We start from the raw sequence: 18,044 nt of genomic DNA on the forward strand, positions 1-18,044 counted from the left end.
GGTTGGTAACTGGTTGCAATTCTCGTAACTATAGTAATGAAACTAATGATTGTTCTTGAGCACGAAGCTCTACATTATAATGAAACTCATTCCCTTATATAGATCTTCGTACCTCATGAATCGACAAGTCGATTACCGTAAAGCCGATTTCGACAAGTCGGTTTCCTGATCACGTGATGTCCATCCCGTGATCTATAATGATGCTACCGCTTATCTAACCTGTGCTCTCTAGCCGATTGTCCCTACAGCGCTGTTTCCGTAGGTCCCAACACCAAGGCCTTAGGTTTATCTTATAATCCATGTTGCGGTGCGGGTACCTCCGTAACAAGGAATTATATATAAATTAAAAATCCTTTTTAAATCTTTAATAACTTTTTGATTATAAATAATATGAAGAAACTAATTGATTTTTTGTAATTTTTAAGTTTAAATCTATATAAAAAGAATTAAAAAGAATTTAAAAATTTAAAAATTTAAAAAATTAAAAAATTAAAAAATTAAAAAATTAAAAAAAAACTAGTAGTTATAGAGATATATATTATATAGGGACTAATAATCTATATAATTTCGAAAGTACTCTTACAAATACTTATTTATTAGATTCTTTTTAGTTTTCTTAGGTTTCTTAGGTTTCTTAAACTTAATTATGGAAAATTCATAATAAAAACTAATAGTTTTTTTTAATAATTCTGAATAATAAGTTATAAAAGATTTTAATAAAGTTTTGAGTTTATATATAATTTCTATACAATTTGAGGAATCGATATTTTGAAGCCTTAAAAATCGATTTATAAAAATCCTAAAAATCGAAAAATCTTAGAATTAACACAAAATAATCAGAAATTTATACATGTGAATATTCAATAAATTTTATTGATAAATAAGATATTCAAAAAGTGATTTTTAGTGTAAAAAGGTGTTCTAAAACAGGGGTGGCCAGATAATAAGGTACTCGACTTAATATGAATTTTTAACATCTTTTAATCTTCATTCAAATCTTTCGTAATTGATATTAAAGAATGTATTAAATATAAGTTATATATTACGTGAGAAATAGATCGTCTATATAAACCTAACTAGCTTAAGACTTCTTATAGTATTACTTTTAGTATGATATTATATAACAATTAAGTTTTAATGTTATTTGATTTTTTAAAGTAAAACAAAATTTACATTTCAATTGTTAAGATAGAATTCATTAATATGATACGAGTAGTTATCATAGAATATCACTTTTTATTTTTATTTTTAATTAAATTAAAAAATAATATGATAATTATTTTAATTATGTGATTTTTGAAAGCCATATAGAATAACCTAATAGTTAAAGTATATATAAACTATAGTAATTAAATATAGTTATCCTCAATAGAAAGAACAAGAATACAATTAATTATTATACTATTACATATAATATATAAGTCGAGTACTCGATTCTCTAGACACCTCTGTTTTGAGCTATTTTTAATCATTAAAAAGAATAATAAAACCTTCTTATTTATAAATAGAATTCATTAAAATTTAATGTATATATAATTTAAAATTGATTTAAAATTCATATGTAATCTCTATATAAATTAAAAAATTGATATTTTGAAGCTTTAGATCTCCACTCAGAAAAATTCTAAAAATCGAATATTTCAGAAAAAGTCTAAAATGGTCTGAATTATATATATATAAATTCTCAATAAATTCTATTCATAAATAAAAAAGTTTCTTTTGTTAATTTTGATAATAAAAAGTGAGTTAAAAGTGAGGTGGCCGGAATTGAGTATTTATATTTAATTTTAATTCTTCGAGAAAGGTTCATTCTATTTTTTATTATTTCTTATATATATAAATAACTATAAAAAGTTTAGAAGATTATCTTAATGATATTTACTATTAATAGAAATCTTTTCAAGCCCTTCTATATATGAAAAAAAAATTATTAATAAACAAACTTTGATCTTCATTACATTACACTTTTGATTTATTTGAAGTATTATTTATTGTCGGGATAGAGATCATGTAATCGTACTAGTATTAGCGCTAGTATCTTTCGACACTATAGTAATACATTTCGTAGTCCTAGCTTTTAGAATCTTGAATAAGATTATAATAGTTCAAACTATAATACTATATTATTATCGGAACATACGATTACGTGCTTAAGCGAATCATATGATTCTTTTCTTTTTTATAAGGAAGAGAAGAATTATATTTTTAGATAGATTATTTTAATTATATGTATTCATTTTATATAGACTTTTATAATGCTTTATTTAGTAATATGAACTTAGATTTCTTTTTTTAAGTGAATCAAATATTGATTGGTATTTACTCTCATTAATATTTACAAAATAGATTAATATTTTGAAGATTTATATAAAAGTATTTATATGAAGATTAAGATGATGATTTGATTATTTGATGAGATATTCTTTGAAAAGATGAATAGAATCGAATTAATTATTGTTACATTCGATTTATATAGAATAATTAGAATATTATTTCCTTTATATTATTTTCTTTGATTTATATGTTGAGAAAAGATTTTTGATTATAACTATAATTTTTTTAGAATAGTTTGATTTATATTAATTATATTTGTATTCATTACATTTTGCTTAAAAGTTTAATATACTTTTCGAATTCGAAACTCTTTTTCTTTATATAAAAAGATCTGCTTTATTCTTTTTCTTTTTTTTAGAAATCTTTTAATAGATCTTTTTTCTCCTTCATTTTATAATACAAAATGTCCTTCTTTATATAATTATTAAATCAAAAAGAGTTCTATTTATTAGAAATAATAGATTTGATTAATCGATTCGAAAGATAAGGAAAAAGGTTATAAAGTTAAAAAGCTTACTATAATATAAACTAGTTATTTAATAAAGTAGTTTTGAAAACTTTATATGAATTCGACTTTCATTTGTACTTTTGAAAGGATATATTGTTTTGAAGTCTTGTAAGCTTTAGATTATTGTCTTTTCATTAAGAAGAATTCAATCATTTATTTTATAATTTTATAAAGAAATGAAAAAGTGGTTTACTTTTTTTTTTTGTATAATAATTAATTACTTTATTCTTCAATTCACCTTTTAATTTGAAGTGAATATAATAATCTATTTAGAAAGCGATTCAATTTAAAATTTCGATCATCTTACTCTAGTAAATAAGACTCTTCCTCATTTATATACAACTTTCAATTCGATTTATTCTTTCCCTCCCCTTAGCTGTTACGATGGGTAACAGAATGCCATGTGACAAGTGTCACGTGGTGGAGTCCCCAGGAGCCAGGGCTCCAAGGAGGTCCTTGGGAGCCAGGACTCCAAGAAACTCCAACCAACATCAGAGTACGAAGATCTATATAAGGGAATGGGATTTCATTACAATGTAGAGCTTCGTGCTCAAGAACAATCATTAGTTTCATTACTATAGTTACGAGAATTGCAACCAGTTACAACCTTATTGAATTCCTACTTGAAGTTTAGTTTAAACCATCTCGAGAGATCTCTAGACACTTCCACGTGACCCTAGAGGCAGCTCCCGTAACATTAGCTTGATTATAGAATAAAGGAGATAAGAAGGAGGGTATTTTAGGTTTTAAGTGTCGAGGAATATAACTTGTATAATTCATTCTTTTATATTATACATTCTAAGTTTTCATTGAAAATAGAAATTCTACCTGTATTAGGATATAAGAGTTATCGAATTTACCTACCGCACCTCATAAATCTTTGTAACAAAATCCCTATAAAAATAATGTTTTTCTATACAAATTAAAAAAATTAATAACTTTTTCAATTCAGGGAATTTTATTTTCAAAACTTTAAAATTAGTAATTAATACTATTCTTTATCGAAAAGAGTATATATTGTATTTTTAATTATTTTTGTTTATAAATTATATAGATTTGAAGTTGGAAAAGTTGAATTTTTTTAACTTGTAACACTTTCCCCATACAAAATAAGCGATTTTTTTAGAAAATTTATAATTCTTATCTTTAATAGCTTATAACTTTATAAATAAAATATTTAAAAATAAACTAGCTTTTTTCATATATAATTAAATTAATTCTCAATCAATTTTAAATTCTTTTCATCATTTATATAAAGTATGAGTATAGAAACAGGGGCCTTGAGAGCTGGAAAATTAATAGTTTTAACGGGGAAATCGAAATCTATACGATGAGGAGGTCCTAGAACTCTTAAAATCACATGCTTAAGCAAATCATATAATTCTTGTCTTTTTTATAAAGAAGAGAAGAATTATACCTTTATATAAATCATCTTAATTATATTTATACATTTTATATAGACTTTTACAGTGCTTTACCTAGTGATTCGGATTCAGATTCCCCCTCAAGTGATTTAAATACAAAGAAAGAGAATTCCGAATTTGAAAAGCAAATTACACTTTGAATAAAATGTAATAGATGTAGAATAGACTTTTTTTCTTGAATGTTTATACTTAGACTAAATATATTATATTTTTTTCTTAATATATAAATCAAAGAAGATAATATAAAAAACATAATACTCTAATTATCTTATATAAATCGAATATAACAATAGTTAATTCAACTTTTTTTTTTTTAAAAGAATATCTTATTAAATAATTTAAATTATTATCTTGATCTTTATACGAATATCTTTATACAAATTCCTAAAATAATGATTTAATCTGTAAATACTTTTAAATGAAAATAATCATTAATTAGTGTTTATATTATTTAAAAGAAGAGGCTTAGAATTCGAATCATTAGATAAAGCATTATAAAAGTCTGTACAAAATAAATAATATAAATTTAGATGCTTTATATAAAGGTATAATTCTTCTCTCTCTTATAAGGAAGGAAAGAATTATGTGATTCGCTTAAGTACATGATCGTACGTTCCGACAAATAGATAATTGTTACGGGAGCTGCCTCTAGGGTCACGTGGAAGTGTCTAGAGTTCTCTCGAGGTGGTTTAGACTAAACTTCAAGTAGGAATTCAATAAGGTTGGTAACTGGTTGCAATTCTCGTAACTATAGTAATGAAACTAATGATTGTTCTTGAGCACGAAGCTCTACATTGTAATGAAATCCCATTCCCTTATATAGACCTTCGTATTGTACTGGAGCGTTCAGGACCTAGAGAGGTCCTGGACCTTTGGTCTGTATGGACCTACATTCCGTTATGCCTGTCATGCAGGGTCCATCACGTGCTAAGAGTCATGTGACGCGGTACCGAGGATGGACCGGCGTAACAATAATCTACTAGTTTAATACTTATAAAACTATTTCTAATTACTAAATAATAATTCGCTTTTAAAAGATTGAATAAAAAGAATTATAAAAATCATTATAAATTGACAATTAACATCATAATAAAAATAAAATCCAATCTAAAGATAGAATTATATTTAAAAACCTAGATAATCTTTATTATAAAAAAAATTTCGATATATTAATTATTTTGATTTATTATGATTAGAATACTATAATTTATATATAAATTAAATAAATATAGCATTTTCTTTTATTTCTTAATACTATATAATATAATATTATTATAAGAGGAATTTTTATTCTTAAGCATTTATAATTAAATCGATTTAGTAATAATCTAATAATATTTCAATTTTTCAAAACATTAATTTAAAAATCAAAGAGTTCTAAATATATTATTATTATTTAAAGTTATCTTTCGAAAGGTTTATTAAGTAAATGGATATTGACTATTATATATAAAGAATAATAATGAGCTTGATAATAATTATAAATTTAAAAGCTCTAATGTTAATTCGAGAAGAATACGAAAGACGTAGCACCTACGATATTCGTAGGTCCTAAATATCTATATTGTATTCTGTCTAAAGAGCTAGCTAAGTACAGGAAGTTGTAGGTCTTATATAGACGCTATAGGAAGAGCTAGTCTCTTCTGCTTTCGCTTAAAGCTACTGTATCCCGCATTCGCTAACGACTACAATATAGTAGCTAATGAATTGAAGCTATTTACTAGATCCTAATAATCAATGTTCATACATCTAATATTGAATAATATATATCTATTAGAAAAATGCTTATTTCTAATACAAATCATTACTATATAAAAGCCTGTAACAGAAATATAGATATACAAGTATAAATAATATAAAACTAGTTGAAAACGTATTTAACAATAATAAATAAAATAATAGAACAAAAGCGAAGAAAATCAAATCTAATAAAAGAATTATTATTATTCATATTATTATTATTATTAACAATTCAAGAATATAAAATAAGCTTAAATATAGAGAATATTTAATAATTATATAACTCAAACTTCATTTTTTTCTATTAATAAGATAATGTTTATATAATATAAATCATTTAGAATAAATTAAATTACTTTATAACACTCAAATATAAGCCTAATTATGTTTTTATAGATAATTTTATTAAAAATAAGCAAAGTTGAAAAAACACATTTTAGGAATATAATAACTTAATAAAAATGTTTTCTATAATATTATTATATTTATATAACTTTACTCAAAATTATTATTAATTAACTTATTTATAAAGAATCTTTAAGACTAATATATTAAAGTTTTTAGTAAAAAAATCAAATCTTAATAATAAAGAGATACAAAATAGACTTTTTGTTTGACTTTAAAATAAATTATTAGCTTTTTTTTCTTGAAATATTGAAATACTATTATTATAAAGAATTTGAAATTGTAAAATTGAAGGAATATTAGGAAAAAAACTATTTTATTTTAAAAACTGGTCATTATTATTATTAAAATTTGAAATAATTTAGAAATAGATTAATAACAATTTTTTTAAAAAAAAATTTGAGAATCAAGATCTTATAGTATAGTATTACTTTTTTTGATACTAAAGTTAAAAAGTAAAGTCTGTATTTGTTAAAATTATTAGGGACTAAATAATATTATAATAAAGAATTACTATCTTTTATTTATTATATGTAAGATTTATTTTAAATTGAATATTATTATTGTTTTTAATAAACTTCATATTATAAAGGGAAATGAATAAAAAACAATTTTCATTATATATTTTAAATTATTCGAGTTTCTTATTATGCCTTTTAGATTATATAATACATTAATATCTTTTTAATATTATATTAATTATATACTTTTTAATAAGCTTTGTAACGATCCTGTTATATTAGTAGATCGCTTAGGGGCTTATATAATCTACAATCCTGTATATTATTATTTCTTTTTCAAAAGCTTTTTTAACTCTTTACCTTAGTATTTTAAACAATGTATTTGTTATATTATATTAAGGTTATATAAAATTTAAAAGCTTTTAATTATTTCTATAAAGCTTCCTATTACTAATCTACTTGTCGAATACCTACTGTCTATTATCTACTGCCTTTCACGTCTATTCCCCTAATACAATTATCATACGATTTTCAATCAAAACCTTTCCCTAACTCTACTTTCGTGAATCTCATTCATTAATAAGCTAATATCTTTTTATTATATTATTTAAAGTCTTCTTATTTTACAATGAATTTAAAGATCCTAAATCTAATATACAAATTATAGGATTTAATTAATTCGAAATATTAATATGCTTATACAATTAATATTATAGTAAAGTAGCTTATTCAATTGATCTACTAGGTTAATTCGTATTCTGTTAGTATTTCCATTGCTTTATTAGTACTACTAATAAGAAATATATTTCAAACGAATCTTCTCTCTTTCACTTATTTTATCTTTCAATAATTTTCGAAACCCTTTTTTATTAATTTCGAAGTCTTTTTTATAAAAGTAATGAAATTATAGAGTATATATTTTCATAAGATAATTAATAATATTATAAATCAAATTATAAGAAATGTCAGAGTTAGTATTGAAACTATAAATACATATTAGGAATAGTAGAGAATATAGATTATAATATAGCTGGATTATAAAACTATATTTAAAATATTATTATTGTATACTCAAGAATAAGTTTTTCTAAAGGAAAAAGTAGTATGAAAATTCTATTATATTAGTGAATTACTTAGGGGCTCATATAATCTATAATTCTGTATATTACTACTTCCTTTTTAAGAGCTCTTTTAGCTCTTTACCTTAGTATTCTAAATGATACATTCGTTACAAGCTTAATAAACACTATATAATATATCTTTATAATATTCTTTTTTGTTTTAATAATAAGACAAAATATAGGGAGTATATATAAATAATTGTTTAGAAATTTATTAATACAAATCTAGAAATTAATATCAATAAATACAAATTCAAAATAATATCTATATAATATCTCAATCTAATTATTATTTTAAATTATATTAAAATGAATACTAATAAAATTAAAGCTATTGTATCCTAAAAATAATCTTTCTTAATAAAGGATTTATAATGTTTTTTAGAATTTATTAATTTTTATTAATGATTTATAAAAAACTTTTCGAAAATCTATCATTTTTTGAATAATTTATTATATAAGAATATCTATTAAATAGAAAATTAAATATATAAAAATGTTTTCAATATATTAAAACAGATTTTTATAATTATATTTTGATTATATATTTTGATTATAATAAATGTATTATTTTAGAAACCAATATTTTAAATTAGATTTTTAAAAAAAATGCTTTTTTAATATAATAATAAGAATATTTTTCAATTAATAACCTACTTTTTATTAAAACATTTAGTAATAGAATATAATTATAAAATTTATAATAAAAAGCTTTTAATAATAACTAAATTGATAGAAAAATAATAATCTAAACTTTAGGACTTCTAATTAAAATTCGAGATTTTTATAAATTATAAAAATTTAGAGTATTTCATTATAATAAAAATCTTTAATTAATAATAAATTAGATAATCTGAGTTTTTATTTTAATATAATTTTTATATTATATATAGGCTAGGTATAAAAGCTATTTATTCGAATGTCTTAAATTGTAAGCGGGAAGATAAATCAAATCTTTTAAATTCTAATAATAAATAATTAAAGATTAAAAAAAGAATAGTTTTATTAGTATGAAGGTTTGATAACAATTTATATAAAGAATTAATAGAAAAAGTAAAATTAATATTTATAAATTCGATAATATTTATGGAAAAAAAGTTTGTTAATAAATTAATTAATAATATCTATATGAAGTCTAATATAACATATTAACTAATAATAGTAATTAAAGATTCATATATATAAAAGTGATTAATAGAATTCTAAAAGATTATGAGAATTATTATATAGAATTATAAAATATTTAATAACAGGATATATTATTATAATAAACTTTAAATACTATCTAATAATAAATTGAAGATATAAATTATTTATAGAATATACTTTTCCAACCTGATTAGTCATTTTGAATATATTAAGATTATCGATATTATCTCTTGAATTTATTAATAGCTAAATATATATTAGAAGATTGACACATATATATAAGCATATATATTATATACTTATACTAGGCTATTAAAGTCAGCTTTACTAGGGTTCTTGTCACGAGGTGACACTAGCCCTTCCTGTCCTGTCCTACTATATATGTGAGAGTAAGATAGAACTTTCAGTTCTATCTCCTAGTCTTTTAGGCTGTTTAGCTCAGCGGTAAAAATTCTGAATGCTCCCAGAGGTGGTCCCGTAACAGTTCTTAAGATCTTTCCTAATCTCATTTCAAGTAGAATCTAATATATTAATCAATTATATTATATTTCTTTTAAAAAGCAAATACTATAATTTAATATATAAACATATTTTTATAATAATGTATAGATTAATAAAAATATATCATTTTATTAATATAAGGACTTTTTTTAAAAAAAAAACTGATTAATATATTTATTAATTGAGTATATATTTTATATAATATATTAAATAATATTATCTTGAATTAAAATATATAGTTTATATTAGGATTTTAAATATGGTTATTAGAAAGATTAATAATGATTTTCAAATATTTTTTATTTTTTTATTTACAAATAAATGAGTAAATGAAATATATTAACTTAGTTCTTGAGTAATATTTGTATACTTTTATTAATTTCTATTAAAATGATCAAATGAAATGATTATTATTAATAAAATTTACTTTAAATAATATAATCTCGAAAATTATAGAACGCTTTTTATTCTTTATTAATTATAATTTTAATCTATATATTCACAGCATTAAATTAAATAAATTTAACTTATTAGAAATAATATTAGCTTAAAAATAATAAAATAATTAATAAAATAAAGAGAATTCTAGATTAATTTCAAGTATTTATTAAATAAGTTATAAATATATACAAAAAGTATACAGATTAATATCAAATTAATTTACTATAATATTATATAAAATAAAAGATATTTATTAATATGAAAATATAAAGACTTCTTAAAAAGCAAAGAAATTAAATAATAAATAGATTAGTCCTTATAAAATTATTAAAATCTATCTATGATTTTGTTTAGTTTAATTATTAAAGAATATATAAATCTTTTTTATATTTCATTATTTCTTACTTTTATTAGTATATAATAATAAACAAATTCTAATATAATTCTAAATCAATAAAATAAAAACTATTATTATACAGAATAGAGTTCTTAAAAGGAAAGATAATGAAAATAAATCAGTTTAGAAGTAGATATTTAAAGATATTCTAAATAATCATAATAAAGATAAATATTATTATTTAATTAAATAAAGATATTATACTTTAATTTAGTAACCGGTCTCAAATCTTATCAAGGTACAGGTAAAGACTTATATTATACTATAAGAGTAGAAGGACTATGAAAGGGTGAGGCCCTACTTATAGAAAGTAGGGCAAGCTAGTAGTCTATACCTGAGGCTCGAAGGCAACTACAGATTATATAGTTGGCGCCGTGACAAATCTTAAGAGTAATAAAAAAATTATAGCTTATTATTATTACTTACACTTAAAAAAAACTAGATCTATTGAAATAAATTTTAGAAAACCTGGAGACTAAACAATTTTAATTCTTATATAAAAAGCTATAAAAGGATTTGAAGAATCTAAGTATTCATTATATAAAAAAAGTATAATTTATTTAATATACTTCCTTTTTTTTTTCTTTTTCTTTTTAGTTTATTTAAAACAAGGAAGTTTTAAAGAAGAAAATACTATTATAGGTTTACTAATATAATAGATACTTCATTATCTTTATTTATATATAATACATTTATATGATATTACCTTTAACCTTCTTATAGAATATTATATATTTAATCTAAAATTCATCTTTTATACCGTAATAAATATTGAATTTATAATTTATAAGTAGATTTTTATTCATTTGATTATTTTTTAATTCTTAATATAGTTTATAATATTTATATCTAAATCTATAGTAAAGAAATATTTTCAATATTAGTTTATTATTATATAATTAAAACCTATATAGAAATTTGTATGTTTTCAAAACAAATCAGTAATTTATATAGATTTTCGATCTAGTAAATCTAAGATATAAATCACAACGATATATTATTTCATTAAAAATAAATATGTATAATATGAATAAATACTAGGGCTTTTATTTTAACTAATTTCTAATCAATGTTTCGAAACGTAGATGGATAATAATTGAGTTGAAGTACTAAAAAAAGATTCAAAAGTATATAATTTTATTAAATTTAGAAAACGGCCGTCTAAACCTTCCTGACAGAGATATTAAAAATCATGTGACCGAACGCTTCGACGGTTGATGCATACACTAGACTTCATCCAGTCACCTTCCTCCATACCATCAAAAGCTACCATTAATATTGAGATCACAAGCTTTCAGAGCCACGTAATTCTGTATAATATTAAGTGACTAAAGTATGACTGATAGAAAAAGAAGAATGAGTTTGAAAAAAAAAAGATTCCCAGTGTAATTTATGTCGAAACAATATTTCTACGCAGACACGTTTCCTCCGACATTCCAAACTAGAGTACCTTCATTTCTCCTCCCCGTTCAATGTCAAATAATTACCGAAAAGCCATACCATACCTCCTAGTTCCCTTGCACAAGCTCAAGATATTCATCACAAGTTCGCCAAACAATCCTTTATCCAGATCTTCGTATCCTCTTGTGCATCCACTGCTTCCTTCAATTTATCCTTCATATTAATAAACGCATGTGGCGCACCCGTATAAATTTTAATAACAGCTTCCCCACCCATCATCATCCACTTTGTAGCCATTGCCACCGAATCATCTAGCAACGGATCTTCCGTACCACATGTAAAAAGGGCACTTGGTAATCTTCCTCTGAACCTCCCGAGATCTTCATAGTATGGGGATACGAGAGAATCTTTCTTCTTTTCATCAGACATACCTGGAAGGAATGCATCAACGAATTTTCGCATCAGGGCGTGGTCGAGTATTAAATTGGCACGAACAAAGTTTTGACATTGAGGGAGCATTGTGAGATCGTATATACCGCAATGAAGAACTAGCCCGGACAACTTAAAATCGGGAAGGTTTTTGAGGAGATGGAAAGCGACAAGTAAGGATAAATTAGCACCTGCACTCTATCGAGATGTATTAGTAGATGCATCATATAATGCAACGGCGCCACATACCTCTCCCCCAATCAACTTCAATGAGCTACCAAAAATTTCTTCTCCTCTCTTAACCAAGTACTCTCCAACGTCAATACAATCATTCGGACCACATGGAAAAGGATATTCAGGAGCAAGTCTATAACCAACTGATACGATAGCCAGATCTCCAGCATCAGCATGAAATTGGAGGAGAATATCGGCAGAATGTTGATCACCAAGAACCCATCCACCCCCATGTATAAGATATCCAATTGCTCTCGTTTTCTTTCGTTCCTCGACGGTTTTGCGCCAAGATGGATATAATAAACGACAAGGAATCCCTCGATCACTATCACGAGAAGGGATTTCTATGTCGAGACCATCTGGTAAGAGTTTAGGCTTCGGAATAGGTGTTTCCCCTGCATTCTTCATCTCCCGATATTTTGAAGCACCCGTCTGGAAGGTAACAATAAGTAATGAACAAGCTACAGAGAGACTGAAAATCAAACCTCAAACCATTTCGGACCATCCCTCAGCAAGTTGATCAAATCCTCATTAGCTTTAGCTGTACCTGCTGATGTATTGCTTGGCTCAAACTTTGCAACGTTAATTTGAATGTCCGACTTGAGGGGCATTGTCGTTAGACTAAAAGGTTGGAAAGTTTTAAAGTGCGGGAGAATAATTATGACAATTGTGAAAAGAAATCTCAACATTTGGGAAATCACAAGTGAAGGGCATCTACCATTCTTAAACCGCGAGATCTGAATTGTTGGAAATCAAGTCGGATCATGTTGACTTACGCTTTCCCACTCATCTTCACGATTCCTCTTAGATAGATGAACAAACTTCGGATTTCATCAACTCCTCGCTAGGCTGCGCAAAAATTATCCACACCCGCAGGTAACCTACAGGTAATCCACTTTACAAATTACCCATTAGAGGTCCTACCCGCTCCACAGATTGTCTATAAAAACTTTAAAATTATTTATTCTATACAAATAACCTACAGATTATCTGCAAATAATTTATAAATATATAAATAGATAAATTATCTACGAATTATCTACAAATAATCTACCTATTCATATACTCGTAGATTATTTACAAATAATTTGTAGATTACCTATACATAATATTTATAATTAATATAAATATTAATATAAAAATATAAAATATATAAAATATATTAATTATTTATAAATTATTTAAAATTTATATACTATTTATATAAAACACATAATCATTCAAACTAAAGATATAATTCTTATATATCAATTATAATATATAATAATAAATTACTTTTATATTAATGAAAAATTATAAATTATATTCAAAATAATAAAATAAATATTAATCTTTCTTGAATATCGTTATATAAAGCTACACGTGAATTGAATCTATTAATCTGTTAGACTAGGGAAATAGTAAGATTAATATAAAGATCGATATATATCACGATATGAACTTGTATATATATAGACTAGACCTGAGTATAATCTTATCTTATCATACAGATTATTTACAAATAATCCGCAAATTATCTACAAATTACTTATATATTTGTAAATTACTTGTATATTTACAAATAATCTGTAGTTTATTTACAAATTATTTACAAATTATTTACTCCATAAATTATCTATAGGTATATAAATATCTATGGATAATTTGTAAATAATTTGCAGATTATTTGTTCAAGATTTTGAATTATCCGTTTCATTACAGATAATCCGCGGGTTATTCGTCGAGGCCATTATCCGCTTCGCGAGTACCCGTTATGTACCCTACTTCTCGCCATATTCTCTCAAGGTTGTTTGAATCGATAGCCGTCAACAATAAAGTCGGATTTGAATGCGTTACATCCGCATGACAACAGACTACCTCTGACGTCCTCGATTGATAGAACCCCTATGATGCGTATCTCACAGCCAGTGTAACTATTCGACCCTCGGAAATCAATCACAGATTCTTTACGACGACGTGTTTCAAAAGGCTTACGAACAGACTTTCTTCATTAATTCCTTGCAAAAAAAGAAAAAAAGTGGCATGAAACATTTCATTCATTGGTTCTAACTTTATGATTGTCATGACCAAATTCCAACTTTCCAACTGTTATATCATCATCTCTTTATTTTGTTTTGTACACGATCAATAACTTTTGAATGAGGCACATATCGACTGTTCGAATTTCTCTTAGGTTTCTCCATTGTTTCATAGCCGCCAAGCAGAAATCGACTGCAATTGATCACCGAGAGAAGTGTTTTCAACGGAAGGCTCGCGATAGTACCGAAAGCTTGTAATGGGAGAATCATAGCTGAAGATATCCAATCGAATATAATTCCGAAATTGCCACGCCTTTGTGAATTATTGGCTGCTGCTGCCGCCAATGAGATAGCATCATTCAACCTTGCTTCCAAATCTAATAGACGGCTTTCCGTTTGGAAGGACTGAAGTGTAGCACGCTTTTCATAACGACGTACAGCTCGGTTTAGAGCATCTAAATCTGGTTGCATTGTACGACGAACTTCTGTAGTAAGAATTGCCGATTGCTTCCCATTCAAGACCAGCTCCGGCATGCTTCCGGTAGACGACTCTACATTCAAGGCTCGCGCCTCTAATTCCTCCAATCTTCGGACCAACGCTTCATTATCTTCAGTCTTTTTTCCACTGGAACCATGGCACGAATGTGAATTCACAACTCTTTGTAAATGCAGTGTTCTTGCTCGTAGTAACCTGACTAAATGTGCCATTGGTCTCAGTTCTGATGCTAATAGGAAAATGGTCAAATTGTAGTTCGAGACTAATCCTTCGGAAGGGCGGCTTAATTGTGATCGTATTGAATGTAGTATATATGCTCCGGCTACAGGAAATATGAAACATGATAACAAAGCCAATATCTCATGAACATAGAGTTCATTGGTAGCAGACTCGTGTACAGGCTGACGTCGCTCTGTTTTGGAATGCGAGTTCGGTTTGTCGTCCGACGTGTTCTCGAGGTTTTCGGTCGTAGAGTCCATTGCGCAATCATCCCCGCTTCCTTTCTCCCGATCCATTTCCTCATTATATACCTCTTTCTTTCGAATGGATTGTGCTGAATGATACCAATCCCCTGAATTATTAGCATGCATTGATTACTATGGACACTTCCCCAACGCCGGTTCGCTGCCATTTTTCTACATCGCGGATTCCAAATTTCTGGAAACAGATGACTTACAGGGTACCCTTACAGACCAATTCAGTAGAATGGCCGCAAATCCAAGTAACATAATATCCGTAATGACCGAATTTCCATTTGTAAAGAAAAGACCACCAATTGCTGGCAAAAGGGCAAAGGCAAGAGGGGCCGAATCCCAGTGTGAAGAATCATGATTATGTTCCTCCTTCATGTCGCTAGGTTTAGGAAATAAAATGTCGTCTGTTGAATTTCTTAAACTCTTATTAAATTCGTTCAGCGAATATTCCGAGAAATTCGAACTCCTACGGCGGCTTCCCCCCGAAGGAATTCCATCTGTGGACCAACGATTGGTACGACGTCGATTTAAAGTTGCTGTAGGCTCATCACCGGTAATATTTGAAGCTCTGCCGGTTGGTGATATACTCTTGGTTGGATTTGGTGATGAGGATCTATCGGTATTGATGATGTTGAGGTTGTGGTTTTGGTTTTGGTTTCGGTTTCGAGGTTCTTCAACAGTATTCATGTTGCCAGGGTTTATTTCGGGTGGGTGGATCGATCTTGAATGGTCCTGCAGTGCGTTGCGTGGGGAAATGATGAAAATAATGGAGAGGATTATGGGGACGATGGATATTTTCTGCAAGGTACTCGAGTACTGTTGAAAGTTTACTATATTACCTGTAGGTAGGTTCAATTGATGAAGAGGTTTTGAGGTCGATAATATTCAACCATTAGTGATGAATAAATGATAATAAATATGGTGGCTTTTACTTAGTAATTTCTTGCTCTCGCCTTTGGGTAGCATTTTTGAAGCTCAGCTGTAGTTTGATGTAAATCTTAACTCAATAACCTTACTTCCCACTACATACCTTCTATCTATATTTATAATGTTTCGGGAAATGTACCTATTACGTATATGATGTATAGATACGTAGCTATATACAAGACAGTGCTCGTGCTTATACATACAAGCCTGAATACAAGCACAAAAGGAATTTGCAATCATTCTTCCCCTAGCTCCAATATCAACATTTGGTACCTGGGTATTTGTCTCCGACCTCGCTACCAAAATATCCAACCGAAATTACAACGCTTGAGGAATTACAGAAAATTTCTGTAAGTACATGCGCGACTTAATATTCGTATTAAAATCAGATCGTTACTCAACAAACGTCTCACCACTAATGATAGACTTTTTAGACAGAAGTTCCTAAGCTTGAGGTTGCTAAAAGCTCGGATCTAGGTGTACCTACCCAGGCGAGCCAGGCTTAGGGTACCTAGTCTGCTAGTAGGCATTGATGATGACTTTCGGCATACGCTAAGCTCTATCCTTCATGGCCCATCCTGTTGCGAGTACCCACCTGAGCCACCCTACCTAGGGATCTAGCTTTAAATGCTACAATTACCTCGAGTCTCTGTATAAAGATTCGATGAGCTTTCTATCAAGTGATATGAAGATTGTTCAGGGATATGAAATTATCACGACTTTTATTTTTCACGATGCTTCGTATAGGAACTACGGATGGGCGGATTATATAATCCGAGGGTTGAATACATAATTCTATATTATCATACTTTTTGAGCGTAATTAAATATTACGCCAAGATTATTCATGTATTTTTTCAAGTCAATTAAATCAATAGAATGAATAAAAGTGAATCTATTTCTGAAAAACTTTTAGATGAGTAATTAAAAAGTTTAATATGAAGAGTTTATTCTAGAATTTTAGATTATTAAGAAATTATTAAGGGATTAATAAATTAATTCAATTAATTAAATTTATTTATTTCATTTAATATACTTAAAGTCTTTTTCAGAATTTTAATTATAATCCTTTTTCATATTTTTTAATAATAGTATTATTATTATTATATTCTTTATTTATTTATATTCATTTATTCGATTAATCTAATAGAATTCAACAAGTAAGCTTCTATATAAAAGCTATTATATAACTATTACTTTAATCATTTAAAATTAACTAAAGATTACAAAGTCAATTAAGTAAAATATAAGTTCTATAATTTAATGAAAACTTAGAATATTATATAATTTCAAAATTATTATTTCGAAAAATACTTTGAATATTTTAATTGAAAAGTAAAACAATCTCAAAATATTATTATTCTTATCAACTTTTTTAAAAAAGATGAAATTTTGATAGATATTTCTTTATCAAAGCTATTTTTACTTCTATTATATACCTCTTATTTTATAAAACCTTTAAATAGAAAGTATTCTTTCAACGAATCAAATTTACTACTCCTAGTTATGAGTTTTTAAGTAATAAACTATTTAATACTATCTATTTACATATTAAAAAGTAAATTAAATACTCTTATTAATACCGT

The 18,044-nt window shown here is 26.1% G+C and overlaps 2 protein-coding genes across 2 annotated transcripts; both read right to left on the reverse strand.

Moving 5' to 3' along the window:
- Positions 1-12,020: 12,020 nt before the first annotated feature.
- EAF01_006870 (uncharacterized protein) lies at positions 12,021-13,156 on the reverse strand (the record flags this gene model as incomplete). The annotated part of the gene is made up of 3 exons (XM_038915124.1): positions 12,021-12,509; positions 12,561-12,977; positions 13,031-13,156. 3 exons carry the CDS (start codon positions 13,154-13,156, stop codon positions 12,021-12,023), a joined length of 1,032 nt encoding a protein of 343 aa, XP_038768762.1.
- Positions 13,157-14,333: 1,177 nt separating this feature from the next.
- On the reverse strand, positions 14,334-16,518 carry EAF01_006871 (uncharacterized protein). The gene is made up of 2 exons (XM_038915125.1): positions 15,736-16,518; positions 14,334-15,630 (listed from the first exon to the last, which is right to left on the reverse strand). Exons 1-2 carry the CDS (start codon positions 16,217-16,219, stop codon positions 14,642-14,644), a joined length of 1,473 nt encoding a protein of 490 aa, XP_038768763.1. The 5' UTR covers positions 16,220-16,518; the 3' UTR covers positions 14,334-14,641.
- Positions 16,519-18,044: the final 1,526 nt, after the last annotated feature.

The sequence above is a fragment of the Botrytis porri genome (genome assembly GCF_014898465.1).
Source record: "Botrytis porri strain MUCL 3234 chromosome Unknown BPOR_009, whole genome shotgun sequence".
NCBI lineage: Eukaryota > Fungi > Ascomycota > Leotiomycetes > Helotiales > Sclerotiniaceae > Botrytis > Botrytis porri.